This window comes from Eucyclogobius newberryi, unplaced genomic scaffold (genome assembly GCF_026437365.1).
Source record: "Eucyclogobius newberryi isolate DKJ021-1_F unplaced genomic scaffold, fEucNew1.0.hap1 SCAF_20, whole genome shotgun sequence".
Classification (NCBI taxonomy): domain Eukaryota; kingdom Metazoa; phylum Chordata; class Actinopteri; order Gobiiformes; family Gobiidae; genus Eucyclogobius; species Eucyclogobius newberryi.
In genome coordinates this window covers 4,628,129-4,645,861 of record NW_027315835.1, presented here as the reverse complement: position 1 = coordinate 4,645,861, position 17,733 = coordinate 4,628,129, and the positions used below count along the sequence as shown (strand labels likewise).

At 41.1% G+C, this 17,733-nt stretch overlaps 1 protein-coding gene across 2 annotated transcripts in view; it reads right to left on the bottom strand.

Moving 5' to 3' along the window:
* Positions 1-17,733, bottom strand: part of polr3a (polymerase (RNA) III (DNA directed) polypeptide A) — a 70,631-nt gene that overhangs the window by 24,851 nt on the left and 28,047 nt on the right. For both annotated transcript variants that reach the window (XM_072455967.1, XM_072455968.1), the window contains exons 14-19: positions 17,293-17,431; positions 12,988-13,152; positions 11,972-12,144; positions 9,123-9,234; positions 7,595-7,713; positions 832-969 (exon numbers count right to left, since the gene is read on the bottom strand). In XM_072455967.1, coding sequence (XP_072312068.1) covers positions 832-969; positions 7,595-7,713; positions 9,123-9,234; positions 11,972-12,144; positions 12,988-13,152; positions 17,293-17,431 — 846 coding nt within the window. The remainder of the gene's footprint in view (positions 1-831; positions 970-7,594; positions 7,714-9,122; positions 9,235-11,971; positions 12,145-12,987; positions 13,153-17,292; positions 17,432-17,733) is intronic.

Genomic DNA, 17,733 nt, shown 5'->3' with positions numbered 1-17,733 from the left:
TTCAATGTCAATAACGTCAATAACGTCAAATAAAAAATAAAAAGGTGACATTAGATAAGTTTTGGCCCCAGTGCTGTGATGTCATCAAATACAAACAGGAAGTACAATTATAAATCTAAAAAATGTGCTATTCTGTGATAACATTTTCATATTTTTTTTTATCTTAATTGGATTTTAGTTCAATGAGTCGTCCAACCTGTAGGGGGCGCTTTAAAGGACACACGTTACGCTCAATTTGTATTGTCATATAGATATTTAAACATGCTCTTTCCTGAGTATTTCTTCTTTGGCATTTCATGTTTAAGACCTTAAAATAATGCACGTCTTAAAAAGCACACATCATTTTCTATGTGCCAGGTCGTTCCCTCACGATTGGTCTTACCACTCCATCTACTGGCAGCAGAAGGAATTACCACCGGCAATCAAACACATGGCTTCATGGAAATGCGAGCGTGCAGTTGTAACAAATTTAATAACGGCACAGGAGACCCCCGGATTTCCACGTTTAATGTAAAAAAATCTGAAATATTGGATACTTGCTAAACAGAAAATCATCAAAACAAGCCTGAAAGAAGCAAAATAGAACTGTAGGTATGTTTTTGATGCAGGAATAAAGTGGTTAAAAGCTCAAAAATGTGTAATATTTCTCCTTTAAACCATTCAGTATTCTCGAGAGTACTTTGAAAGAGTAAAATTGTGTCAAAATAAGAATGAACCCAGCTCGTTCCTTGCCATCCCTCACTCTGCGGGGGAAGTCTACAGCAGAATCCCGCCGCGACGACCCGCTGTGTGTAAAGAAAGCTCTCAGCGCTTGAGTAGTAGTTGGAGTACCTGCATGTAGCCGGTCTCCGCCGTCTTCACCGCCGTGTCCACCAGACCCTCTCGCCCGGCCATCGTGTGGAAGAAGAACTCGGTCGGGGTCAAGCCGGAGTAGAAACTGTTGGCCACGAAACCTTTGGCGGAGGGAAGCTGAGAACGCAGGGGAAGAGTTGGCGGGAACATGTTGACATTCGAGCTTTGCCGCTTTGTTTTTGCATTTTCATTGACGGGAGGGCTGAACGATTTTGTCGAATTATAATGTTTCTGATCGGGAAGAGGGATTAGACTTGAGGTTTTTAATTGAATAGAACAGCCACAGTGCGCATTTTAAACTAATGTATTAGAGAAGACTGAAATATGGATGCTGAATGGATATAAGAATCAAAAAATGACAAATTTAGTGTGTTTTAGACAGAATTAGTCGGGATATTTTGTTTTCAGACGACGTTCATAGAAATAGATTAAAGGGATTGGCAAAACTGTATCTTATTTAGAGTGTAAATACTTCCTAAAACTTAAAAGCAAAAAAAAATTGAAAAATTAAAAACAAAACAAAAGTACCGTATTTTCTGGACTATAAGTTGCACCATTTTCCACAGTTTTGGCCGGGGTGTGACTTATACTTATACTTGTATACTTATACTCCGGAGCGACTTATGTGATTTTATTTGTAATTTTCACACTAGCAACAGCATTTCATACTCCAGTGCGACTTATATGTTTATTTCTTCTCTGCAATGCATTTTTTGGCTGCGACTTCTACTCCGGTGCGACTTATAGTCCAGAAAATACGGTAAACCCGCAAAAGAACAAAGTCGTGTGGAAAGGTGATTTACAGCTCCTACGTGGACCATTTGGCGCAGCACCAAAGGTCACATAAAATAAATCGGTAACGTACAAATCAATAATCACCACTGGGACTAATGGACTTTTTACATAGGGGTCATTACATATTGGACACATTGTACAGAGCATCCATGGGAAATCTATACAGGCAGAACATGCAAACACCACAGTGTAAAGGCCAAACAACACAACTAGCAATATAGATTTCTATGTAACATTATTTATCTAAAAGTGATGCATCCATTTGAGTGTTTGCTTGAAAAATGTCCACTTCCTGTTTGAGGTTCTGTTCCCATTTTTGGTTGTTGTTTTTTTCCCCCACAAAATGTTTATTGAATTCGTGGTGGATCCCAAAGAGCAATACAGAAAAATAACGAGCTCGACAGAACTTTATTCAGGCTGTGACGGTTCAATCATGGGTTGGTCGGTCTAGTTTTGTCCCAATAATATATATATATATATATATATATATATATATATATATATATATATATATATATATATATATGTATATATATATATATATATATATATATATATATATATATATATATATATATATATATATATATATATATATATATATATATATATATATATATATATATATATATATGTGCCAGGAGCACAGGCCGAGGTGGTGGTGTGGCAGTGATCTCCCACTCAAGCCTACTCATGAGCCCTAAAACTAACAATGCATTTCACTCATTTGAAAGCCTTATGCTGTCAATCACATGTCCAAATATGAAAAACCAAAAAGGAGTTTTGTTCATAGTTATCTACCGACCTCCTGGTCCCTACTCAGAGTTTTTAACAGAGTTTTCTGACTTTATATCAAACTTAGTGTTAGCCTGGGATAAAATAGTTATAGTTGGAGACTTTAATATCCACGTGAACATGAGTGATGACGCTCTCAGTAATGCCTTCAGCGCCTTGTTAGACAGCATTGGTTTCACTCAGAATGTAAATAAACCGACTCACACTCACAAGAACACTCTGGATCTTGTCCTAACGTATGGAACAGAGATTAGTGACCTCAGTGTCCTCCCTCAAAACCCTATATTGTCAGATCATTTCCTAATTACCTTTCAGTTTATTCTTAAAGATCATCCAGTCCCACAAAATAAAGTTATAATGAAAAGGACAATATCTGAAAAATCTATCTCAAAATTCAAAGAAATAATAGAGCCAATATTCAGTGACATGTCATGTGATCCTGCTGAGAACAGTTTTAGTCCCAGTTTAAGTGATCAATGTGTCGACTTGACCATGAATTCTCTGAAGTCTGCTCTTGACGTTGTCGCGCCGTTAAAACAGAAGGTCATTAGGCCAAAGCGCGCCTCCCCATGGTACAACCAAGAACTGCGTTCACATAAACAAAGAGTTAGAAAGTTAGAGGGATTATTTCGTCGCTCTCACACAGAAGAATCCCTAAAAGCATGGAAAAGTTGCCTGCTGTCCTATAAGCAGGCTCTGCGTAAGGCCCAAACCAGATATTATTCAAATCTAATAGAAGTCAACAAAAGTAACACTAAATTCCTTTTCAGCACTGTAGCTAGGCTAACAAACTGTCACAGTGCAGTAGAGCCCTCAATCCCAGCTACACTTAGCTCTGATGATTTCCTCCTATTTTTTAATAATAAAATAAAAACAATCAGAGATAAATTAGATGAAATTACCCCCGCTATTAGCCCTGAACTAGCCCAAGCTGTAAATCTAACGTCCCATATAAATCCACCTGTAAACCTAGAAAGGTTCACAGCTGTTGATCAAGCAGAGATAACTTCAGCCATTATGTCCTCTAAAAACTCAACTTGTGTCCTAGACCCCATTCCAAGCAGACTCCTCAAAGACATTCTTCCCCTAATTATAGACCCTATTCTTAATATAATAAATACTTCACTCCAAAGTGGCTATGTTCCACAGTCCTTCAAACATGCAGTCATTAAACCTCTTCTGAAAAAGCCTAATCTAGATCCCGACCTATTGGTAAACTACAGACCTATTTCAAATCTTCCCTTCGTCTCTAAAATCCTTGAAAAAGTTGTAGTAAAACAGCTTTGTCGCCACCTGCAGGACAATAACTTATTTTTCCAGTCAGGGTTCAGAGCCCACCACAGCACTGAAACTGCACTAGTTAAAGTCACAAATGATTTGTTATTAGCCGCTGACGATGGACTGGTCTCAATCCTGGTCCTGTTGGACCTCAGCGCAGCGTTTGACACCATTGACCACAACATTCTACTGCAGAGGTTAGAATGTGATGTAGGTGTTGGAGGAACAGCCCTCAGCTGGTTTAAATCCTATCTATCTGATAGGTTCCAATTTGTTAATGTAAACCAGAGCTCCTCACCAAGCTCTAAAGTAATTTACGGTGTGCCACAGGGTTCGGTACTCGGTCCAATTCTGTTTACTCTTTATATGCTACCATTAGGCAACATTATCAGAAAGCATGACATTAACTTCCACTGCTATGCAGACGACACTCAGCTGTATTTATCAATGAAACCTGATCAGAGCGATCAAGTAGACAGACTTAGTACTTGTGTGAAGGAGATAAAAACCTGGATGACACTAAACTACCTGCTTCTTAACCCTGAAAAAACCGAGGTCATTGTGCTTGGCCCTAAGCATCTACGAGACGCTCTATCTGAGCAGATAGTCACACTGGACAATGTCAGTGTAGCCTCCAGTTCTACTGTAAGAAACCTTGGAGTCTTATTTGACCAGGGGCTCTCATTTAAAGCTCATATAAATCAAGCTTGTAAAACAGCCTATTTCCATTTGCGCAACATCGCCAAAATCAGAAGAATCCTGCCTAAAAGTGATGCCGAAAAACTTATCCATGCATTTGTAACGACTAGATTAGACAACTGTAACTCCCTGCTTGCAGCGTGTCCTAAAAGCTCCATAAAAAGCTTTCAACTGGTTCAAAATGCAGCAGCAAGATTACTAACAGGAACAAAAAGAAGAGAGCACATTACGCCAGTGCTGAAGTCTCTTCACTGGCTCCTGTCGAGTCTAGAATCAAATTCAAAATTCTACTCTTGACCTACAAAGCCATAAATGACATGGCCCCATCCTACCTCAAAGATGCTATAGAACCATATCATCCAAACAGAGCTCTTCGCTCTCAGAATGCCGGCCTTCTGGTGGTGCCAAGAGTCTCTAAAAGTACTGTAGGAGGTAGAGCGTTTAGCTACCAAGCTCCTGTGTTATGGAATCAGCTCCCGACCCATGTTAAATATGCTGACACAGTCTCTTCATTTAAGTCCAGGCTTAAAACGTTCCTCTTTGAAATCTCTTATGGTCAGAGTAGTTAGGAACAGAAAGATAAACCCACAGCTTCAGCTACGCTGCCCTAGGAGTAACTGTGCTGGGGGAAGTATGACAGCTTGAGCACTATCCTCTTCTTCTTCTGACTACTTATGCTATCAAACAATATTTATTTTTTGATTCCACTTGCAAACTGTTCACCGCCTTCTTTTCTTTCTCTCACTCCTGAGGACCTGTGGACCCAGATGCCCCTCCCCTGGTGAAGTGGTCCCTGCCCTGTGTGGACGGTCCCTCATCTGCCTGAAGAGTGGCTCCAGTTCGCCTCAGTCGGTCCCTCTTCTGCCTGAAGAGTGGGTCCAGCTCGCCTCCGACGGTCCCTCTTCTGCCTGAAGAGTGGGTCCAGCTCGCCTCCGACGGTCCCTCTTCTGCCTGAAGAGTGGGTCCAGCTCGACTCAGACGGTCCCTCATCTGCCTGAAGAGTGGGTCCAGCTCGACTCAGACGGTCCCTCATCTGCCTGAAGAGTGGGTCCAGCTCGACTCAGACGGTCCCTCTTCTGCCTGAAGAGTGGGTCCAGCTCCAGTCTCCTTGTGTCCGTCTGTCCGTCTGTGAGAGTCGGATCTCTCCTTCACTGGAACTCCTCCAGGTTTCTACGCTTTTTTCCCAAAGAGGTTTTTTTTGTAGTTTTTCCTGGCCGAGAAGGAGAGTCTAAGGACAGAGGACCCTGGGACATCGTCCCTCGCCACCACAGACATTGTCTGACTTCATCGCCACCACAGACATTGTCTGACTCCATCGCCACCACAGACATTGTTGATTCATTTCTCCCTGTGGCCCTCAGAGGCAACTGTTGTTGTGATTTTGGGCCTTACAAAAATAAATTGATTTGATTTGATTAGAATAATATATATATATATATATATATATATATATATATATATATATATATATATATATATATATATATATATATATATATATATATATATAAATAAAAAGAAAATACTCCCGGTTACAAACAAAAAGAAGAAGATATATTTATATTTATCTCAGCTCTGACCCCCATTCACTCACGGTTCAGTCCCGGAACGTTGCTCTGTTCACACAATTAAACTGGCATTTGTCTCTCTGCGTTCTAGCGCTGTAATAATGTGTCTGGCTTTATTCAGACAAACGGCTTAAAGGCGGTATGGACGATTTTTCGGTGATTTGAGAACGCAGGCGGAAGTGCGCATGCGCACTCCCCTGTGTGGACTGATACAACACACACGTGCGTTTGTTTATTAGCTAACTTCTGCGTCAGCTCGAACTGTCTTTCTCCGTCTTCATTTTGCCCCGTACACTGAGGGAACTATATTATGATAGATCAATGCTCTTAGGCACGCGGAAACGTGGGGACGAGCCTGACTGGTAGGTGCGTTTTATGATTGATACGTGGCAGGACAACTGATTTATCCACGCCACGAGGAAATATGATTAAAAAATTGCTGAAAAAAATCGTCCATACCACCTTTAACCGCTTTAGTTTTGCTATTTCTCCAGGGATTGGATCAAAAATGCAGGGAATTCAGTTCCGGCTTCGTTCGCACATGTCCTTGCTCTGGCAAAATGCTGGGTTTCCCGGGTAAGAATGCATGTGTGAATGGGACTTAAAGGTGGAATGGACGATTTTTTTCAGCAATTTTTTTATCATATTTCCTCGTGGCGTGGATAAATCATTTGTCCTGCCACGTATCAATCATAAAACGCACCTATCGCTCACATGCAGCCGCGTCAGGCTCGTCCCCACGTTTCCGCGTGCCTAAGCTCATGAATCTATCGTAATATAGTTCCCTCAGTGTACGGGGCAAAATGAAGACGGAGAAAGACAGTTGGAGCTGACGCAGAAGTGGACAGAAATCTACGGGAGACGAGAGAAGCATTGCGCTCCGTTGCGCTAATAAACAAACGCACGTGTGTGTTGTATCAGTCCACACGGGGGAGTGCGAATGCGCACTTCCGCCTGCGTTCTCAAATCGCCGAGAAATTGTCCATTGCGCCTTTAAAGGCATAATGGACAATTTTTTGTATCGCATCTCTCGTCTCCCGTAGATTTCCGTCTCTTCTGCGTCAGCTCGAACTGTCTTTCTCCGTCTTAATTTTGTCCTGTACACCGAGGGAACTATATTATGACAGATCCATGCGCTTAGACACAGGGAAACGTGCTGCTCATGGGGACGAGCCGCACGAGGCTGCCGGTGAGCAGTAGGTGTGTTTTATGATTGATACGTGGCAAGACTAATCGGCCGTCCACTCCACGAGGAAATGAGACTCGGATATGGCGCCCAAAAATCGTCCATTACAACTTTAAGCGTCACAAAGATAAGACGCACTCCAGGTAAAGCCTCCAGGGGGCGCAAGAGAGGCTGTACAGATGCATGATTCATACGCTAATTAGTCACATTTGCAGTTCAGCACATGGAACGGGTGAGATAAGGTAGTAAAATGGAGTAAACATCATTATTGCATCTCTAAAGTGCACACGGCACACAAAAGCTTGGACTACACTGAGGCTTCTCTCTAATGCGACTACAATAGCAAAGGAACAAATGGCTTCCCATGGGCCCGGTTTCTACGGTGAACCTTAATCAAATTGAATATACAAGAACAACTTACTTTGGAGTGCTTTTCGAAATGCGGCAGCGAGCGGTTCTCGAAGCCGTCGGGCACTCGAGATCCACTTATGGCCTGCTGTCCGACGCACGCGATCATCTGCGAGATATTAATAAAGGATCCTGTACGGAGCGAACAGAACAAAGAGAGGAGCTACTTAGAAACATGTGAACGTGCAGAGAACAGTACACAAGAGTGGAGTGGTGCTGAGAGACCAGGGTGCAACAGGGACAGGACCGTTCAAGAGGGTAAATGGGCTCGTCAAGACAGATTTGTGTTCATTTAATTGTGTTTTTATAGAAAAGTTAAAGTGACGCATGACAGGTTTTTACCATTTCAAAATGTTGACTTTATTTGGTGTATTTGTACCTGTTGTACATATACATTATAGTTTTACACCAATCGACTAAGTATTTGTGGAGAAAAAGCGGAAAAATATGTGGAAAATGACAGGAAGTGACATCACACCAGGGACACTCAACCCAGACAAAGTTTATGCAGGATTTACGCAAAGAAACAACATTTTTGACTCTAAACATGAATTTAACAAATAAAGTCGCTCTCGTTTATTTTTAAAAATGGTGACATTCAATGTGTTTTGGCCCAGTGTTTGCTGGGTAATTTCCTAGAGTGATGTCATCAATTACAAACAGGAAGTGAAATTACAAACCTAAAAAATGTGCTATTCTGTAATAACATTTTTATAATTTTTAACAACATTTAAAATATATTCGTCTTAAGTGCATTTTAGTTCAATGAGTCATCACACCTGTAGGGGGCGCATCAAGAGCAGACAACCACACAAACAGCCAGTCAAACAAAGTGAGCCTTTAGAGTAACTTTGGAGAAGGACACGACTCTAGAGCCTGCTGTAAATGTGGACGGTGTTCCTAAAGACACCGAGAGCGCCATCTAATGTTCAGAAAGTAAAACCTAGCTTTCAAATGACGGTGCATTACATCTGAACTGTGCAGCGGTGAACACAACAGGAAGTCCAACTGTCCAACCACCGGCTCCAGAACATCATCGTGCTTGTACTTTTAAAGGTTAATGCATAATAGTGGTTATTCTGGTCTCGATAAATGTATGAGAACAAATAATAATAATAATTAAGGTCATTTTAGGAGCAAATTACTGTATTTTCCGTAAGTTTTTCATAGTTTTGGCCGGAGTGCGACTTTTACTTATATTTATACTTATATACTTATACTCCGGAGCGACTTATATGTGATATTATTTGTTATTTTCACACTTAAGTTTTTTTTCTTCTCTATTATGTATTTTTTGGCTGGTGCGACTTATAGTCTGGGAAATATGGTAATGCGTTTCTATGGTTATCACGTACGGACCTGCGTACGCTCAGGGGTCATTTGTTTTTCTCGTAGTTGAGAGAAAACGGTGAGTACAACGAGCGATTTGGACGAGGAGGGACACCGGCGTTCGCGGACACTGGAGGCGGCTTAAGACCCACTTGCCGGTCCCGTCCCGTCCCGTCCCCGCCTTCGCTGTACCGCTCTCCTCTCCGTCGTACCTTTGGATCCGCACAGGGCCATGGTGAGGGGGCTGTTGCTCTTGTCCAGCTCCCGGAGACAGGCGCTTCCCGCTCGGTCTCTGATCACGGACAGCTCCCTCAGGATCAGCGCCTGGACCCAACACATCCAATAAAACATGAAGACCACAAACTATATTAGCAATGAAGCAGTTTAGCAGAAATGACCCGTCTTGAGCTTTTAACCGCGTAATAACATTGTTCCCTCGTCAAAAACATGCCTGGAGTCGTCATTCACGCTGGTTTTATTAATACCGTTTGCGAGGTCCTTTTTCCTGAGCCTCAGAAATGTATCGTCTCGAGAGTTGTTAATGGTAACGATTCGGAGAAATCCTGCTCTGTTTTTAAAGTCCATAAATCATTACCTCAAATAATCAATTTAAATCTAGATTATAAAAAAATGGACACCTAATCAACATACGGAACATGGAAAAAAAAAAAAGGCATTTGGACTAAACTTAAAATTTGATAAATGTTATCAACTTGTTTTGGAGTTTGTGTGCAATAGTTTTAATTTTGATGTCTTGGTTTGAAAAAAAAAAAATGTCCCTTTTCTCTCTGGTCTCGTTTTGTGTCGTTTATGTTAAATGTTTAAATAAAAAAAAGAAAAATGAAAATAATTATTGTACCGCTCAAATTCAGAACAATGCGTTGGGCCTCTAAACCGCCGCCATGGACACAGTGGATGGATACCTCTGGAACGCACTACTTTAATTAAAAACAAAAAACAAAAAAAACTTGCGAATGAGTTTGTAGTAAACTGAAATAATATAATTCTGGAAAAATAATCCAAATCGGCCCCAAAAATATGAGTTCAGCTGATCTCTGGAAAGGATTCTTAACCATCAGCATCGGCCATGAATTCATGTTTTTTACTGTGTTTTTTTATTGCCATCAACAGCTGAACTTACGGTAACCCATGAACTACGAATCGACGACCTTTCAGACCTCTTGACATTTCACCTGCACAATTTCATTATGTTTTCGACCCACAAGGCCTCAGGGGTCGTAAAAGCAAACTTAAGTGGGAGAGCAGCGAGACTCTCGACAATCTAAAAAACATCATACTCCAGCACGCAGTGACATTACAAACCCAAATACACTTACCATATGGAAATCTTGTTTTTCCTTTTTCAAAATACTTTCATGTTATTGCAGGAAAACAACAAACCTCTTCACCAGAAAATACACAGTGAACGTTCATTCAAATTACGACTCAATAGGTTTTTCTATTTTTCATTTTTCTTGTGTTTGTTTGTATATGTTCATGTTTTAAAAAAAAAATAATTTATTTCCAGAAGTTAATATCGGTAATAAAATAAAATGAATAAAATGAATAAAATGAATAAAATGAATAAAATGAATAAAATGAATAAATCATTTCGAGACGCAGACTTATTCCATCCAAATGTTATGCATCATTTACACAATAAAAACTTTACATTTTAAAACACAAAAGAAGAAGTGGGTGGCGGTAATGTAACACTTGGATACCAACCGCCATCAAACACCAAAGAAGATCAATTTGCGAAACGTTTTCTATGTTCACGAACATGACAAGCGCGCGTGTGTTCGTGCCGTTGGCGTTCGTGTCGCTTGCGTTCGTGTCGTTAGCGTTCGTGTCGTTAGCGTTCGTGTCGTTAGCGTTCGTGTCGTTAGCGTTCGTGTCGTTAGCGTTCGTGTCGCTTGCGTTCGTGTCGTTAGCGTTCGTGTCGTTAGCGTTCGTGTCGTTAGCGTTCGTGTCATATGCGTTCGTGGCGTTGGCGTTGGCGTTCGTGGCGTTCGTGTCGTTGGCGTTCGTGTCGTTGGCGTTCGTGTCGTTGGCGTTCGTGTCGTTGGCGTTCGTGCCGTTGCCGTTCGTGTTGTTGGCGTTCGTGTCGTTGGCGTTCGTGCCGTTGGCGTTCGTGCCGTTGGCGTTCGTGCCGTTGGCGTTCGTGTCGTTTGCGTTCGTGTCGCTGGCGTTCATGTTTTAAAAAAAAAATAATTTATTTCCAGAAGTTAATATCGGTAATAAAATAAAATGAATAAAATGAATAAAATGAATAAAATGAATAAAATGAATAAATCATTTCGAGACGCAGACTTATTCCATCCAAATGTTATGCATCATTTACACAATAAAAACTTTACATTTTAAAACACAAAAGAAGAAGTGGGTGGCGGTAATGTAACACTTGGATACCAACCGCCATCAAACACCAAAGAAGATCAATTTGCGAAACGTTTTCTATGTTCACGAACATGACAAGCGCGCGTGTGTTCGTGCCGTTGGCGTTCGTGTCGCTTGCGTTCGTGTCGTTAGCGTTCGTGTCGTTAGCGTTCGTGTCGTTAGCGTTCGTGTCGTTAGCGTTCGTGTCGTTAGCGTTCGTGTCGCTTGCGTTCGTGTCGTTAGCGTTCGTGTCGTTAGCGTTCGTGTCGTTAGCGTTCGTGTCATATGCGTTCGTGGCGTTGGCGTTGGCGTTCGTGGCGTTCGTGTCATTGGCGTTCGTGTCGTTGGCGTTCGTGTCGTTGGCGTTCGTGTCGTTGGCGTTCGTGCCGTTCGTGTCGTTGGCGTTCGTGTCGTTGGCGTTCGTGCCGTTGGCGTTCGTGCCGTTGGCGTTCGTGCCGTTGGCGTTCGTGCCGTTGGCGTTCGTGCCGTTGGCGTTCGTGTCGTTGGCGTTCGTGTCGTTGGCGTTCGTGTCGTTGGCGTTCGTGTCGTTGGCGTTCGTGTCGCTGGCGTTCGTGTCGCTGGCGTTCGTGTCGCTTGCGTTCGTGTCATATGCGCTCGTGTCATATGCGCTCGTGTCGTTTGTGTTCTTGTCGTTTTCGCCGCCGCCGTCGCTCGGGGTTACCTCCAGCGTTTCTTCCGCCGTGCAGCCCGGTTGCTGCTGCAGTTTCCCCGTGTGCAGCGCCTCGATGTACTCGTCACATTTGGCGTAGCCGTCGTCCAGCAGGTCCTGTTTGGCCTTGAGCAGCCCCTGGCCCGGCGTCACGTCCCCGATCCCGATGGAGAAGCCTCGGTTCGCTGTCGGATACAAGCGGCTTTGATCAAAAACGTGACATTTCCTCCGAGGTTTCCAATCGCGTGGTGAGATCAAAGTAATGCTAACGGTGCGAGGGTTCACCGAAGTGACGGAACACACTCAAACCTGCCAAAAAACAACTAAAACCAATGTGATGGTTTAAAAGTAAAAGAGAGAAGGGCATTACTGTCGTGCTCAATATGTAATCGTCACTGCGTTTATTTCAGCTCGTTTAGAAAAGGACTTTTTACTGTGCAATTAATCAAATTTAATCAAGGTTTAGTCAATTGTGTCTAAAGTAAGAACGTCGTGATATAAAATGTTACCGTTCCGATTATTGAGAGAGAAAAAACAAAGGATTTACCGTATTTTCCGACTATAAGTCGCACCTTTTTTCATAGTTTTGGCCGGGGTGTGACTTATACTTATATTTATACTTCTATACTTACACTCCTCAGCGACTTATGTGATATTATTTGTTGTTTTCACACTTGCGACTGCATTTCACTCCAGTGCAACTTGTATGTTTTTTTCTTCTCTTTTATGCATTATAGTCCGTAAAATACGGTAGTCAATCGTGTCTAAAGTAAGGACGTCGTGATATATAATGTTACTGTTACGATTATTGAGAGAAGAAAAATTAGGATTGAATTATTTTTTAAGTACATAAATATCCACATGTGAAATCACCGACGCGGCAGGTCGTCACGGGGATAAGACAACGCCCACATTTCCATCATTCATTCTCCGATCGGCATCATCGGCGAATGAACGATCGGTCGTTCAAAGTCCGGACGCGACAGAAAGGATCCCGTAATGTCAGCGCAACGAGACGGGTGACGTACACAGGAAGACGGGCGCCAGGCGGGCGAGGCGGGACATGGCGTTGGCGGCCTCCAGCTGCCCCCAGTCCCTCAGGAGGATGTAGAAGATGTTGTTCTTGGAGCCCGATCCCAGCGTGCCTTTGTCCAGGCTCCCGCACATGTGCTCGCTGTTGTGCACCACCACGACTGCAAGAGAAAAGACAGGGGGCGACACTTGTGAGGAGGGCGGCACGGCGGGCGGCGTTTAGGAGGTTAAAATCTAAAAAAATATATATATATATATATATAAAAAGGAACGTACAATGTAAAACAACATATGTTCTAAAATGTGCGTTTGTTACTCGACGTTCATACTTCGGGCGGTGATTTTTGTTCTGATAAGACGCCACGGCAATGCTACGGCAAGTATCGCAGTATTGATCCGATACCGATGAATATAAATAAATACAACTAAATGTCTTGACAATCCTCTATCAATAAAATAATTGTACCTTATCCTTACCTCTGTTTAACCCTAGTTTGAATTTATCCCAAAATTAAATATACTGTATTTTCCGGACAATAAGTCGCACGTTTTTTCATAGTTTTGGCCGGAGTGTGACTTATATTTATACTTATTTACTTATGCTCCGGAGCGACTTATACGTGATATTATTTGTCATTTTCACACTTGCAACCGCATTTCATACTCCAGTGCGACTTATATATGTTTTCTCCTTCTCTATTATGCATTGTTTGGCTGGTGCGACTTATAGTCCAAAAAATAAATATATTTTTTGACACATTTTAAACATCAATAATTTCACATAAAAATCCATACTTTTTGATACTTCCGTCGGTATTGATGTATCAATGTTAGGTATTGATCCACCCATCACTATTGTTAAATAAAATCACTTTACTCCGGAGCGATTTATAATCCGGAACACAGAGTAAATCAGAAATCCCATCGTTCTGACGCGGTAAAGAACGGTTTGACGGAACAGAAGAAACGCTAACGAGGTGAATTCATTAAAGGGTCACGGTCATACTTTAGTGCGCTTGACCGCTTTTTCCGGAATAAAGTCTATCCCGCATGAATGCGCGTGAAGGACTCGACTGTTCATGTTTTTTGCCGGCTGTGATTATTCAAACTGTGCTTTGAATGCACCAAGGTGCATCGACTGAACTGAGGACGCTACGTGGGCGAGTCTGGGAACGCACAGACTCTTAAAAAACGAAATATACAATGTTCTTTTGTTCAGGGACAGCGCAAACACAAAGACTGAAGGCCGATGCTCGGTTGACTTATTATGTCATCTTATTGTCTTCTTATTGCTAAACATTTTCAAACTTTAAAAGAAAATGGAAAAGCAAACTATATATAACTAAATATAAAAGGTGCATCGTGTAACTTTTCTGGTGTGGGGTTGATGTTTTGCCAGGAATGTGCCTGAATATGGCATTAAACATGTCCATTTTACAGCTAATTCACCCTGTGTTTTTATCCTTGAGTTTCAGGATGATGAAAAGGGATTGTTAATTTAAAACTAGAAATATATTGATATTTAGACAATAATGTGAATGTTGTCTTCAAGAAATTTGAATACTGAGTATATGCTGTAAACTTTCAAATAAGTTTATATGGTGACATTTCTGCACTTTAGTGATTAATTTTCAAGACATTTCACATTTTTATTATAACTAAAAGTCAAATAATACGTTTTAAGACATGTTTTAATACATTTCTTTTTGATTTCCCTAAATACTATATCTTTGAACGGGGGAAAAGTCATCCAAATGTTATAAAATGCATATAAAAATAAGCTAATCCTCTAATGATGCTTTAAACAAAATTACACAAAAACTAGACGAAATATTGAAAATTCGGTTTTACTTGTTTGAGATTTAGACTTTTGCGTAACATCATCGTCTGATTGGTCCTCGGGTACAGCGAAAGTTAGGCTGAAAAATTTACTTTTTTTGCTATTTTGTTTAAAGGAAAAATCTTGTTCCTCAAAAAAAAAAAAAAAAAAAAAAAAACAGAACAAACCTTAGATTGTTTTTTTTTATTTTTTTACTTCTATCTGAATGACTGAACTGACAGAGTAAATTAAGTATTACGCCGCAATTTTTAAGTTAACATTTTGTTTTTATGTTATTTATGTTTTATTTATGTTGAACAGACTGTAGAAGCTTGATATTTAGACTTTTGCGTAACATCATCGTCTGGTCCTCGGGTGCATTACAGTCCGCTAATGTTAAGCTGAAAAATATATCAAAAATTTACTTTTTTTGTAATTTCGTTTAAAGAAAAAAATCTGAAAAATGTTTCTCTAAAAAATAGAACCTTACATGGATTTTTTTTTTTTTTTTTTTACTTCTACCTGAATGTCTGAACTGCCAGAGTAAATTAAGTATCCCACCGCAATATTTAAGTTATCATTTTGTTTTTATAGTTGAATAGACTGTAGAAGCGAGCGGCCGGTGAGGCAATAAGGGCGCGTACACCATGAAAAAAGCCACTCTACCGCGACGAAAACGAGTTCAATTCAAAATAATTGGCTGCAATGACTCGAGGCACTTTCCCCCCCGAGGGCCCCGGTGGATGCAGACGACCCCCGGACAGTATAGACTATAGTTCAGACCGTATACGAGTGTGTGCTATGAACGTTTAATAACTCCAGCGCTGGTGTGAAGATGGGTCCCAAAAGATATAATTAAATCAAAAACGGCTCCAGGCTTTGAGCTGAACTGAAGGACACGCTAATAAAGAATATAAAGTCTGAATTTCTCTCTTAAAAACTTTAACAAAAACACCACGCTTTGCAACTAAAGCGTCACATTTTGCGTTCTGGATTTGTACATTGAACTGAGCTTGTTTACATCCGTTTTAATTCATTGTTTTATGTAATTACCGTATTTTCCGGACTATAAGTTGCACAAGTTTTTTCATAATTTTGGCCGGGGTGCGACTTATACTTATATTTATACTTATATACTTATACTTCAGAGCGCTCACACTTGCAACTGCATTTCATACTCCAGTGCAACTATACATGTTTTTTTCTCCTCTATTATGCATTTATTGGCTGATGCGACTTACTATACGATACTCCGGAGCGACTTATAGTCCAGAAAATACGGTATGTGTGTAATTTGTATCTATCCGTTGAAATTGAACCAAGAATCTATCAAAAACGTAACTAGTTTGTTTACATGCATTTCATTTACGTACCACATTTCTCAATTATTCATCTTTAGAAATGTAATTATTTATTTTTAATCTTACACCAGTTACATTGCGTAGATTTTTTCCCCTACTCGTGTATTTTTCTCATTTTATTTTTGTCCTCTGATGCTGAATCGAACATAAAAAGCTGAACTGAATAAATAAATTAGATATCATTGTCAAGAGATCAAAACACAGATTTGACCGATGCCCTTCTGTTCAGATAAAGTAATCACGATGTTGTTTGAGTAGAAAACGTGTTCTTTTACAATCTTCCTGTAGATCGCGGAAGCGGATAAAGCCAGTCGTGACCCTTTTCCCGTTTCCGTACTACGCCATTGTCACATAAACCTGGTCGAATATAGCGTTTGTAAGAGCAGACCGGAGGAGCTGGAGGAAGGTCTCCGGTCGTTTTTTTGCCGTCGACCTGTTTTGTTCCGGTTCATGGTTAAGATAACGCATTATGACACATCACGCGCCCTTATTCAATCTTATTTAGCCTCGATTTAGTTTAGCTTTTACTTCGACACAGTAAGGCCAAATAAAATGAAGTGTGTTTACGGTAACATTGAAAAAATGTATTTTTATTTATCTTTTTAACTTAAATCCTTGCACAGGTTTTGCAGAGTTTTCTTTTCTCAGAAGTGAACGCTTCGCTTTAAAGTGGCCTTATTGGTATGCAGATATTGAATAAACACCACACTGCACCGCCCGCAGCCAGGTTTTCGCTCAAACGCCCGAAGGTAAAACGAAACCTATCAAAAGTGCAGCAATTTTCATATCTTACGATCCCCACAGATGATTTTTTTCCCGCAGCTGTTGGATTCTATCTCACAATTTGACATTCTCGAAACGTATGGCCAGTAAATACGCGATAAAATGTTTTAAAAGGTTAAAAGGTTTTTTATTTTGAAATTCAGGTCGGTCGGGTTACCGGAAACACACAATTATTTATTTTTTGGCCTAAATACAGGCGCATACGTTTTCACCCCCAATCCTTAGAAAATGAGCAGCGGTTTGACATTTGAACCTCATATTTTTCTCTGGATACTCCTTTGAGAAACGGCATACTGCGCTGCACTCGTCGCGAGTGTTAGCCTGTAGGGGGCGCTTACACGAGTCGTTGTAGCACAGGTCTTCTCCTTTGCCGCAGTACTGCTTGCCCTTGGTCCTCAGATTGGCTTTAACCGGACAGTCGTTTCCTGGTTTCAAGATGAGGCTGAAGATCTGCTTCCCGGTCCACAGCGCCATCGGCTAAAACAGACACACAGGACAACGTTATTACATGGTGCGACTGCGAAGGTGTCGTCGTCGATGGCACATAGGCACTTGAGTTTCAAACTGTTATTTAAATCTATCCGACTCGTCCATAGCTCTCACGAACCCTTTGTGCTCTCATCATTTTCAAGTGATTGCATGAATTTAGAACAGCTTTTTCAGACGGCAAATAGAAACTGGACTGGACCGCTCGAGGGCAGCCAATGGGAGCACTGCTTTCGCGTCGTGCTTTTTGGTTGACAAGAAATAAAATACTTTGTCGTTAGCTGCAGACGGTA